We start from the raw sequence: 12,700 nt of genomic DNA, 5'->3' as shown, positions 1-12,700 counted from the left end.
ACTAGCACAAAATAATTACTACAAATCGTAAGGCCGTGGAAGTTGGACTGGGATTTGTATCTCTCAAACCGTAATACTCCTAATAAGATGTTAGTATACATAGGCACCAGTCATCATTTAGATTTTTTTAGACAATTGTGAATTACGGTAAAATTATGATATGGACAAATTTCGTTGGTTCTTTAAAACGTTATTGGTAGGTTTAAACCGACTTTGTTTCCATCATTTTAATTAATGTCAGGTTTTTTTGCTTTATTTGCAACTTTCACAGCTTAATTTTAGATTTACACTATTTTGGGTTACCAATTTCGATAAGGAATGTTTTTCGCAACTCACCACTGCAGCGTGGAAGCCCGATTGTGATTCGCAACTCTGAAACCGTAATACTACTAATAAGGTGTTCACAAATTTAGGCATTCACCATTTAGATTTTTACAGAATAATTTTAAAATTATGATTCAATTTGCAGGATTCAAAAATTATGAAATTGATCTAAAGTCAACCAAAATTATAGTTTAATAAACAATTTTCCCTATAAAAATATATATTACGATTTACGACAATAATGTTTCAAACCTAGAAGCCTAAAAACATTTTACAAAAGTAGTGGAGTACTACTTTATGAGAGGGGTTCGAAAAACACAATCTTTGATAAGAAACACAATCTCTTATACCAAATGATAAATATAGCAAAAAAGTAGTAAAGGAAATTTACAGGAACAAGTTACCGGCAACCCAAGTTCACTCTTGTATCTTCATTAAGAGTCTTGTTTACGCAAAGCTTCTGAAGATCAATGTAACCGATAATGGTGTCCTCAAAGTCCACATCTTGCATCAGAGCTTCGTCAAAAGTTGACCCTGATAGCACGGTGTTCTTGAACACCGCTCCCGTGAGATCGGCCTTCTCAAAATTCACACGGTCCAGAACAGCATTCGAGAAGTCCGTGCCTGCAACAAGTATCAAAAATCAATGCAGCATTGCAGGGATACATGGAAAACATGCTCAAATATATTTCCGCATGAATGTTAGACATGACCTTGGATAAGGCGAAACGGCAAACCGGCAAAACAATATTATGACAAGATCATGAATCACTTCAGTAAAAGGAAATGCGAAAATTATACCTTGGTAACTTCGAAAGGTATTAGATCATCGTATCCTATTTTACAGGAGAAACAGTAAAAAATTTCCTAAAAGAACTATCCGTCTCTATAGCTCGAACTTCGAAGAAAAAAAGAAGAAGAAAGGGGGTGTGTTGAAAAAAGAAACAGAAAGCAAACAAGATTGCTTAATCAGTTTCTAAGTATTTTACTTCCTTCCCAAAGTCAAAAACAGAATCTGTCCTGAATCAACTGTTTCTCTAGTTCAAGGTGCAAAATGGATGCATAGATGTTACACTAGTTTGTTCCCTTGTCTAAGTGTGAGGCGAGATCCATAACACGAGGTTACTCACGGTCTATTTAATACTCCCTCCGTCCCAACTTAATTGTCACTCTTGGAGTGGGCACGGGTATTAAGAAATGTAAAGAAAAGTTGGTTTGAAAAGTTAGTGGAATGTGGGGACCCATTTTTTTATATTAGTTTTATAATAAAATGTGAGTAGAGTGAGTTAGTGGGACGTGAGACCTACTTACCATTTATGGTAAAAATGAAGTGTGACAATTAAGTTGGGACGGACCGAAATAGAAAAGAGTGACAATTAAGTTGGGACGAAGGGAGTATATAACTCCTATATAAGGGAGGAAATTACAAATAAACTCCTATATTATAGATAGGAGGAAATTACAACTGATGTCAAGAAATTACTATTATTCACTCTCTATTTGGAAACTGCCTTGACAGATCTGCATTTTACAGATGCCATAGCATTGCCAGGAAATAGAGAGCTAATCATAATCAACATTTCAATGCATGACCAAATTTAGCCCGACAGTATGAGAAACTTGCTCCATTGAAGGTGACACAAGAGGCTAAGCCTATCAATCCAAGTAGCTCAAAACTACTTCCCACGCGAACTTTGATTACGCATGAGCCTGAATCAACTGTTTCTCTAGTTCAAGATGCAAAATCAATACATAGATGTTACACTAGTTTGTCTGCTTGTCTATCTGCGAGGCAATATCCATACTACGCATTCCTAAGATATTATAACTCACTCTCTACTTGATCATATATAGCCGGTGGAGCAGCCTTTTGACTGATCTACATTCCAAGAACCCTGATTTTATATATGTCCTAGCATTGCCAACACGGAGAGAGCTAATCCAGAGGAACATTCCAACGCACGGCTAAATTTAGCCACCCAATATGAGAAACTTGCTCCATTGATGGCGACACAACCATCAATTATCCAAGCAATTCAAGAGATGAAAGGCAACAAAACAAGCAGAAGCGAAAAAGTAATACATACCCTTAAAACTAGCTCTTGCAGCATAAGCCTTCGACATCACCACTTCAGTCATATCAGCCCCATCAAACTTGGCATCAGACATGAGAGCCGCAGACAGAGTCTTCCCCTTGAGGTTCGATTTCTCGTTGGTGTAGTCACAAAATCGAAGATCCAGCGGCTTATCATAAACCCCATTTGCTTGCCCAATCGTGTTACCAACAAATGCACGCTCACACCTATCTGGCTCCGTCGACAGCGGAGGCAACCGCTACAATATCAATTAACCCCACAAATCAGCACACATTGTACTCCAAATCAGTGAAATTGAAGAGAACTACTTGAAATATAATCCATCAACCACATCCATCCTCACAAAAATCATCAATACTACTTAAAAGTACTACTAATTTGTAAATTTCTACATTAATTTGGCATTCGTTAATTTGTGGATGTAGAATACAATGTAGCATTTGTTTAGAAGACATGCATCAAAGGAAATTAAACTACACTCATTCATACGAAAATGACTCATCAAATATAAACCTGGCCTGCAGCGATCACGGGTGAAACAGCGGTGACGGCCCAAACAGCGAGAACTCCACAAGCTACGTTCCTGAGCTCCTTAAAATTCGACAAATTTTCCTCCGATTTCGAACTACCCGTTGCATCTGCGTACAAATTCCAATCAGAAATGAAGTTCAGCGTTGAATCTAGATACAGAGCATGCAATCATGTGCATATTGAATTGAGTGAGAATGCATGCGTATACTTACTAGAACATCGAATTCTGGTAGGCAGGTGAAGAGTGGATGCAGAATGGTAGGGTTTGGGAGAGGAATTTGGGGGAGAGAATGCCCTTTGTTGAAGATGAATTGAGAGAGTCGCCATTTTCTATCTGTGTTTTAGCTTCTCTCTCATTGGTTTCTTATCCATATGACATATCTAATTCTGCTTGCGTGGCAATAAGCTTTTGGGTGGATAGCGCGAAAAAAACAAGTGGTATATGATCCAAGTTTATAATTGGAAATGGTAAACTAATTTTAATAACAAAATGGGAATAAATAGGGTAGTGAAATTTAGGACCTACTTACTATTTATAGTGAACCGAGACTCTTAATCGTGGATGAACCAAAATGACAAACCGAGACACCTAATCAAGGACGAAAAGAGTATCATTTATTTTATTATCTCTCATATTTTATTGATAAAAGTATCACATAATTTTGGTCGAAAATAGTAGTACTCCTTCTATCTGCGAATAGGAATCATGTTTTTTCATTTTAGTCCGTCCACGAATAACAGACTCAGTTCATTTTTACTATAAATGGTATAGTAGATTTCATATTTCACTAACTCATTCTCACTAACATTTTATTTAAAACTAATTATATACAATTGGAACTCATATTCCATTAATGTTTTATAACCTACTTGGCTTCCTATGGTGGATAAAGAGAATATTATACATCATATAGTACTTTTTTGAAGGGGAAACCGTATAATTGGTTATAAATAGTAAGCAATACAATTTGGAATAAAAGACTAAATTATAAAAGCAGGAAACGTGAAATAGTTACAAGCTAACTTGCTTCGACTGCACGAGAAGTCCATATCCCATAGCAATAAGATATGAATGCCCGGAGAAATAAACTGACATGCGATAACAATAAGAGTGAACTACAAAAAAAATCCATGAACTAATGGTTTATTTCATCAGTAGTCACTGGACTTTGAAAATATTCTCAATAGTTCCTGAGCTAGGAGTTTATTTCATCGGCAGTCCTTTTGCACTATTTTCTTTCCCGAAAATGCCCCATAAGTGAGATGAGCATTTTTGTCATTCACAATTTCACCTTTTCAATATGATATTATTTTAATGATATACTAAATCTAATATTATTTCAAAATTATATTCTCCTTCCATTTGTCATTCTTCACTTTGTTTCTTTATTTCAATATCATATTTAATTTTATAAAATTAAATTTAAAATTTAGATTTTTAAATATCAATAAATAATTTTTAATTAAAACTATTAGTTTATGTATTATATTACAAAAAAGTTTTGTATGAGCATAATTTTATTTCTATATATATGGTTGTGAGTTGAGAAAAAATACATAAATTAATAATTTAATTGAAAATAATGTATTGATATTTAAAAATTGTATTAAATTTAATTTTAGAAAATTAAATATGAATGATATTTAAAAAAAGAAACAAAGTGAAGGATGACAAAGAAAATAAGAAGATGATTTTGAAATAATATCAAATTTAGTAGTTCATGTTTGAAATGCAATGACAAAATTATCTATCGATGTCTCTAAAGATATCGATAACCAATAAATACAAAAGTTTTAAGGGAAAAGATCGTTGGAGCATGCAACATGTCGACCATAAAATGAAACCTCCCAGGGCACTTCGCGAGATTATCAACACCTCAAAAGGCATTGGGGCTCGAGTGAAACAATGCGTTTCAAAATTCGCCAGCCCCATCAGCAATATGAAGAAATTATGACTTGGGTCGAGGATCTCTGAAAAGAGGCGGAAAATGCCTTTCATACGGATCAATCCAAGCATTTTAAGTATGAAACGTATGAATAAAACAAAGTTGTCTGCCTTTGACCAATATTCAAGCAGTAGTGACGCTGAAGACGCCCTTGCTCCCAAGTTAGTGTCAAGTGATAGTCTTTCGACTGTCCAGATTAAAGACTGATAAAGCGAAAGGTGACAACGACAACGACCAACATAACTAATTGTTTAGTTCTTATGAATAATGTGGCAGACAAAATGGATTCAATCACACAATGTTGGTCAACGTGTACCACAAAACATTGTCAAAGGATACGTCGAAGGGGAGCGATGACAATGGGCAAGAACACTAAACACTTGTCAACCAATTTGGATACCAATTACGATTTCGATAATTTATAATTGTATTTATTTCGACCATGTTATGTTTATGATTTTATTTATGTAACTTTTACTTTCAATAATTTTAGATTGAAATTATGTATTTGTAAAATTTTAATAGTTTGTTTTTAGTTTTTATATAATAATTTAAACAAATATATATATAAAAAATAAATGGCAAATTATAAATAGTCAAAACCACTTGAGCCCATATAGAAAAAGGTTTTTTTTTTCAAAATTCAGAATCCAAAGCCCTAATTTCAACCAACTGCATAAGGATTTTGATCTCTCACTCCAATTATCGAGCTGATTAATCGATAACAGTTATGGCGGATGCTTATTGGAGGTACGGCGACGGTAGGCAGCAGCCAGCTTCGCTTCCCCCTCACGTGGTTAAACGACCCCGTACCGATTCTGGTATATCTCTATTTAGCACTTCATCCCTCTTGCGCTGTGTGCTTATGCGAATCAACCGTTTAGTTTCTAGATTTTATTTTTGATGTGAATCTATGTTCTTTTCTACCTGTTTTTTTCGATTTGTTGAAATATTATTAGGTTTTGGAGTATGAGAATGATGGATTGACGAAGAAGTTGTATACGATTATCTTTGATTTAGTTTAATTCAGAGTAAATGTCAATTTTGGTCCTAAACATATGAGCAAAATACGAATTTGGTCCAAAACATTCACTTTTTGAAAAACAAGTCCATAACAAATGAAACCATTGTCAGAGTGGTCATTTTTTTACGGTTCCGTCAAAAAACTAACTGTCATGTCACTGTTCAATTATAGTTGATCGTTAGTTTTTTGACGGAACCTTCGTAAAAGGACTACTTCGGCGACATTTTCATTTGTTATGGACCCGTTTTTCAAAATATGAATATTTTGGGCCAAATTCGTATTTTGTCCATATGTTTAGAATCAAAATTGACCTCTACTTTTTAATTTATTTATTTTAGCATAGTAGCAATCATGATTCGTAGCAATTCCGTTCATATATGTATGGAGTTGTAGGAAATAGCTTAGCTGAAAAAGTATAAATCTTTTGAGACTATTGCCATAATCTGGTGATTCAATCTGTGGTTTTGGTATATGTAAATTCCTTAGGTTTTATCTTTGTTAGTTTGATATTTGGCCGTTTATCTTTAATCTTTATCATGTAGATATGCCTAGTGGACCTGACATGTCAGGCTACTATGGCCGTGACGAGGATAGGGCTGGACTGCGTGTTATTAGAGATACGGACACCATGAATGCAACATATGATCGCTACCTCCGCAGTGTGGTATGCTCCTTGAATCCTCCTTAGTTTATGATTACCGCATTTAAACATGTATTGAAACTGTGGTTCAATGTACCAGCAAATGCCGTCATACGCCAGTGAGTCTGGACGATCTATGAGCAGTGGACTTGGAGGACATCATCATGTTGATGATCCACGTGCGTTAGGAATTGTCGGGTCAAACCCAGCAGCCGCAGCAGCTGCAAAAAACCGATCTTTGGGAGTTGGAGGACGGCCTGAAATTCCTCTTCCTCCTGATGCTAGCAGCACCTTGTTTGTGGAGGGCTTGCCTGCGAATTGCACTCGCAGGGAAGTTTCCCGTATCCTTTCTGTTGTAGACGGCTTCGCTTATTATACTTTAGTAGTTTTCTTCCTTTACTCTCATTTGCAGATATATTTCGTCCATTTGTAGGCTACAAGGAAGTAAGGCTAGTAACTAAAGAATCAAGACATGTAAGAAAGAGATTGTTTTATATTATAATTTTGTATATTTATTTCCATTATTCTCTTTTTTACTTTTTAGTCTAATCATGCTGTTTAAAATTGAACCTGTGCAGTCTGGTGGTGATCCCCTGGTGCTTTGCTTTGTTGATTTTCAGAGCCCGGCTCATGCAGCCACAGCAATGGATGCTATACAAGGTACGATCGACTAATTGCCTCAGGATTTCCCCTTGATTACACTATTTTTGGGTTAGATGCATCTTAGTCTTGTCATCACCTTCCCTTCTTTCATATGGTATTATCTTTGAGTTGTAGTCCATAGTAAGATGAATCTTAAAAAGAGGATTTTGGCTTTTTTTTTAATTGTGCTACGGAGGTTGGAGTTATGACCGTTGACCATTCTGTGTTACACAACTGGGATCCTTTAACTTCAGGGGAATGGAATTTGATGGGAACCGGGATCTGGGATATTGTTTTTGCATGAAACTACTTTGCATAATGACCTTTTTGTTGACTCAGTGACAAATTCTACTTTACGTAAGCTGACCATAGGACTTCATAGTTACCTGTAACCATCATTCGCACGACGTCTTACTCCTCCCTTAAGAGTTGACACGCTCCATAAAATGTGTGATCTTGGATTATCCCCAATTATAAAGACTGTTGGAATTGCATGGGGTCAAGCACCTGCGGCTTAGCATCCAACTACTCCTTTCTGCACGGAAATCAACCCATTGAAGTTGTTGGTTTAGTTTTTTTCTCTATTTTTTGTGCGCTCTTATAAGCCCTAGTCTGGCCAAGGGAAAAATGTTAAATTCCATGGCACCTCTGAGTTGTCATGGTTTGAGGTTTTTACGTTGTGGAAATTATACTACTGAGCTTGGCAAAAGAATCTGGATTTGGCATACTCACTGTGTAGCCTTTAGTCTTTACAAAGCAGGCTTCTGCCTTGTACCCGATAGGTAACCTAGGCATTTAGCCCACGTCGCAAGTTTGTTATTTGATATTAAGATGTAGTTGAATGTTCTACTGGTTCAGTTGTAAGCTTTTCGTATGAGCTTCTTGGCGCAGTATGGAAAAAGAGATGGTTGGACACTACTTGGACATACTGATTCGTGTTGGTGGTCATAATGCAGCTATTACCCGATATAATGACCTAATGAAATAATTGGTCCAAGGCTGTCGCACGGAGAATTTTGATAATTTACTAACTCTTACTAGTTTATCCATGATATTCTTGAGCAAAGGCGTTAGTTAAGTTAATTACTAGCAGTCATAGCGATGCATTTTGATGAATCTATAAACTAGATAATACTCTTGCATTAATTTGAAATCTTGATATACGAACTTCATATTAATCTTGTTTATTAAAATTTTAATCTTATCACAGGATCGCGAAATTTTTGATGTATTGAAGTCGTGCATCAATTTTTTGTATTTCTGCATTTGAATTGTATAGGCAATGCAAATTTGTTATTCTATCTCATGGCCTTAATTTGAATTCCCTCCGTACCTTTTGAACAAAATGTTGTTCCACTCTCCAAAATTTCCATATTCAACCGTATTATTAGCTTAAACGAGCGTATTCAATAAGCAAGTAGTTTTAATTAAGATATATACGAATTACGAACCGTGACTACCGATTCTCTGGTGTCCCCTGATTTTCGTTGTAATTTGAAGCGACGCTAGTTGGCAACATAAAACATCGAGCTAAATCTTGCAGGTTACAATTTCGATGAGCATGACCGCGACTCGACACACTTAAGGCTCCAATTTGCTCGCTTTCCCGGTGCAAGGTCAGGGGGTGGGCATCGTGGGAAACGTTGAGATTGAGATTCGACAGGTGAAAATACTATTCATCCGCGTTTAACCATATATTGTTAGTGGACGTCACGATTTTACAGATAGTTGTTCGTGATCAATTAAAAACTCTAAACATGAAAAAACGTTTTTGTGTAGGACCGAGTGAGGAGATTTATACACGTGTCTATCGCAACTTTGGAGTTTCGTGAGACTTTCAGATGCTTCGATTAGGACCTAGTCGGTTTGCGCCGATCGGGACATTTTTACATTTGAGGCTCTTTGCCTTAGCATCTCCCCTTTTACATCGGTTTCGTGTCTTCCGTTTTTACTAGAGTAATATGCAGTTTCTATATTTAACTACGTTTACTATTGCTGAAAATTATCATACATTGCTTCTAAAAACCATGGTAGTTCTTACTTCACAACCGTAGTTTGGAAACTAGAACAGCTGCATTTGGTGTCTTGCAATGTGTTCTTATTTGAATATTTGAGTGCATTTATTGTATTTTAGATCTAACTATTTCTAAGAGCTTCTATATTTGAGATCTAACTATTTCTAAGAACTTTCTAAGAACTTCTAAATTAGTTAACTATTTCTAAGAAATTCCAAACTAGTATCACGGGTGTGATGCACGATCCAAATGATTTTCTACTCATACTAATTGGAAATTGTGATTTCACATTTATGAAGTAAGACATACACAATAATACTTTAATTTATTATACTAGTAAAAATTATACAATAAAATAAAGAGTAAAGCTTATTTTGGTCCTTAACATATTGCGATTTTACGATTTTTGTCCAAAACATTATCTTTTGAATTATTTGGTCCCTTACAAATATAAACGGGCCACATTTAGTCCGAATTGGATGGTCCTGTTAAAATTTAACGGCCAACGAATCTTAATTGGATGTTGACCGAATTAAGTTAATAAATTCAAATTTTTATTTTTTTTCAAAAAAATTCTAATTTTATTTGAAATTATTTTTAACAAAAGGAATTGCTTGTCATTTATTTTTAACCCAAAACAAAAAGATTATTGATTGCAATTCTTTGCAAAATCAAAAACACAAAAAAGACCTCCTCTCCTGCAATGAGAAAGAACTCAAGCTTCCCTTGAGCAGATTCATCACTCTTTCTCTTATGTCTCACCCAACCTGCACCTCCAACCCCAGCAAGCGCTCCTCCTCCTCCCCTCATTCCGCCGCCGCATCTCCAATTCTCCCCGCGATGAAGAAGGCCAAGTCTCACAATACTCCCCACGCCCACTTCTCCAACTCCCTCGCCCTCTCCCCGATGATTGAGGACGATACGTATGCCGCGCTCGAGGCCTCATCCCCCTCGACGCCGGCTGATGAAGCTGATGACAACGTTGCACGACTCCCGACGCGGCGGTTCGACAGCGATGGCGAACACGAACTTCAGCGACGAAGACAAGAGCCGGTGCTCACTGGAAAGCACGAGTTGCTGACGACGGCAACCCGAAGAGGAGCAGGTGGAGGAGAGTTACAAGCGACAGTCGGCGACCTCGAGAGGGAAAAAGGAGAAAGAGATGGAAGTTCTGGCGTCCCGGTTCGGGAATGGGAGAAAAGAGAGAGAGAGGAATTGGATGAACTGAATGAGAGAGCGTGGGGATGAAGCGGGCGGCCCTAGTTCTTGTTTGGGTTAATTAGATATTAGACATTAATAAACCCTAATTTGTAACTTAATCCGGTCAACATCCAATTAAGATTCGTTGACTGTTAAATTTTAACAGTACCGCCCAATTCGGACTAAATGTGACCCGTTTTTATTTGTGATGGACCGAATAATTCAAAAGATAATGTTTTGAACAAAAATCGTAAAATCGCAACATGTTAAGGACAAAAATGGGCCTTTAGTCTAAAATAATTTAAAATAATTTTTGAAACCAAAAATTGCACACAAAACATATGTCAATCCATTCACTCCACTCAATGCCTTAATACGTCAAATAATGAATAACCACTGTGGCAACATCCTAGAACTTCATTATACTAGATCTTCATGGTCCTATGCTGGATCTCTTTAGGTAGAAATAAATCAGAAATCATTTAATACAGGAGAGTATTCGACGTTATAGAAAGTTAGTGGCTGATTGATGGTTTAAATAGAACTACTCCACTACATAACAAGAACCAAAAAAATGCAATATTCATTGTTCTGAACTATCCTCATTCCTTTCCTTCACAATTAAATAGCCATAATGCCAGGCTAGGTATTAGTTTCTATTTAATTTGTAATATTGATCTAAGCAATGTCATACAGCTTAATGGTAATGAAATGCCTAACCACTTTCTCTAATCCATACTGACAGAGGCACAACAAAGTAAGTACTGAGAAGCAGTTTCATCTCTGATTACACTCCCCAGCGGACTCATTATTTTCTGTGTCTTAATCATCATCTCCTTAAATTAAACAAACTAAAATATGCACTTTCCAAGTGAACTTTCCACTCAAAGAATCCCCAACAACTCATATAGACGACACATTAGTCACCTGCAAATCATAGATAGTGTGCGAAAAGAAGAGACAATAGGGCGAAAACCTTGAAATCTGATAGAATTGCCGGTTTTGCGTCGGAACCGGTACTGGACGTTTCGGTTCCAAATCCGGAACAACATCCAAAGACCGGTTCCAAAAATAGGCGGCAACGACTGCAATGCCATGTTGGTGGATAGTTTTATTGTGTAAGTACTCCCACTATCATATTCAAGATGTCATTTTTTTTAATTTGTCCTTACTATGAAGTTTTATTTCAATGTTTAGAATAGATTTTGTTTTTTCACTTTAAAATATTCAATTATATTTTTCTCTCTACTTTAATATACTCGACTCTATTTAAAATCTCATGTCTTTAAAAAAAATGATAATCTTAAATTGAATGCGACACATGGAGTATTTGTTAGATTTGCCACTACCTTTAGTGGCTGTTCGGTTTGTTAGACAAAATAATAATGAGATGTAATGTAGGATTGAGTCGTGAGATTCAATCAAAGAAGTGTGCTTCATTATGGCAAATCATTATTAGAACACAACAGTTTATTTACAAATAATTATTGGCTATTGTGTAAAAAAGAAAACAGCGTTGCTCCTAATGTATTCTCCTGCAGGCTGAGTAGTGAGGCGAGTTCATCAGCTTGATGATTGGAACGGAACTGCTGCACCAGCTTCCTCAGCCGTTTTGCAGCTGCACGCGTTCAATCAAGATCAAGATTGCATCCAATGAAGCTTGACAAGCCGGGGCCATCTTTTTTCCCCGGGTACCATCACTGACTGCACCTCCAAAAGGCAGAATGATGCCTCTGTGCACGTGTGGACAGCGCGGATACCTTCAGAAGGTGCACAGCAGCAGCTGACGAGATGGTTTTGACTGGCACAGTCAGGTTGCTAGAAGAGGTGGATTGGGTTGCTTGGAATTGTAGTAAAATTAAAATCAAGTTTAGTATAGTGTGTGTTTTTCTTTGTTTTTGGAAATTAATGTTTTCATGAAGCCATGCTGTGCTTTGTAATGACTTCTTGGCGCCGGAAACATGTAATACGTTGATTAAAATTCACAAAATACTGGAAAAGAATGTGAAGAAATTGAATTTTCATTTATTCTCTTTTGAATATCAAAAGAAGCTCAATACTCCCTGTCTCGTTCAAATTCAAAAACATTTCCTTATTAAAAACAGATTTTATGCAATGTTATTTAGTGTTAAGTAGCGAAAAAATAAAAATATGTTAGAATAAATAGAGGGTGCTATATTTTTGTTTTTAAAAATAAATAATGTGTCACTTTTGATCAAAATATCTCAAAAGGAAAATGTGGTATTTGAATAGGCCGACAATAAAAGAAACTCCCATTCAAA

At 36.3% G+C, this 12,700-nt stretch overlaps 2 protein-coding genes across 3 annotated transcripts; one reads left to right on the top strand and one right to left on the bottom strand.

Annotated features, from left to right (window-relative positions):
* Positions 1 to 514: 514 nt before the first annotated feature.
* Positions 515 to 3,335, bottom strand: LOC121801830 (thylakoid lumenal 17.4 kDa protein, chloroplastic-like). Its single transcript, XM_042201256.1, has 4 exons — positions 3,164 to 3,335; positions 2,934 to 3,058; positions 2,412 to 2,658; positions 515 to 948 (listed from the first exon to the last, which is right to left on the bottom strand). The coding sequence occupies exons 1-4, from the start codon at positions 3,276 to 3,278 to the stop codon at positions 725 to 727; spliced, it is 711 nt and encodes a 236-aa protein (XP_042057190.1). The 5' UTR covers positions 3,279 to 3,335; the 3' UTR covers positions 515 to 724.
* Positions 3,336 to 5,515: 2,180 nt separating this feature from the next.
* Positions 5,516 to 12,475, top strand: LOC121801996 (RNA-binding protein 1-like). Of its 2 annotated transcripts, XM_042201509.1 has the most exons (7): positions 5,518 to 5,718; positions 6,464 to 6,585; positions 6,662 to 6,902; positions 6,974 to 7,035; positions 7,140 to 7,221; positions 8,747 to 8,866; positions 8,983 to 9,353. In XM_042201509.1, exons 1-6 carry the CDS (start codon positions 5,628 to 5,630, stop codon positions 8,848 to 8,850), a joined length of 702 nt encoding a protein of 233 aa, XP_042057443.1. In that variant the 5' UTR covers positions 5,518 to 5,627; the 3' UTR covers positions 8,851 to 8,866; positions 8,983 to 9,353. The 2 variants fall into 2 exon arrangements, with proteins under 2 accessions (XP_042057444.1, XP_042057443.1); XM_042201510.1 differs by lacking the exons at positions 8,747 to 8,866; positions 8,983 to 9,353 and adding an exon at positions 11,960 to 12,475 and having other exon boundaries at positions 5,516 to 5,718.
* Positions 12,476 to 12,700: the final 225 nt, after the last annotated feature.

This window comes from Salvia splendens, chromosome 5 (genome assembly GCF_004379255.2).
Source record: "Salvia splendens isolate huo1 chromosome 5, SspV2, whole genome shotgun sequence".
NCBI classification, from domain to species: domain Eukaryota; kingdom Viridiplantae; phylum Streptophyta; class Magnoliopsida; order Lamiales; family Lamiaceae; genus Salvia; species Salvia splendens.
Note: the sequence above shows the minus strand (reverse complement) of the source record. Positions and strands in the feature narration are given on the sequence as shown.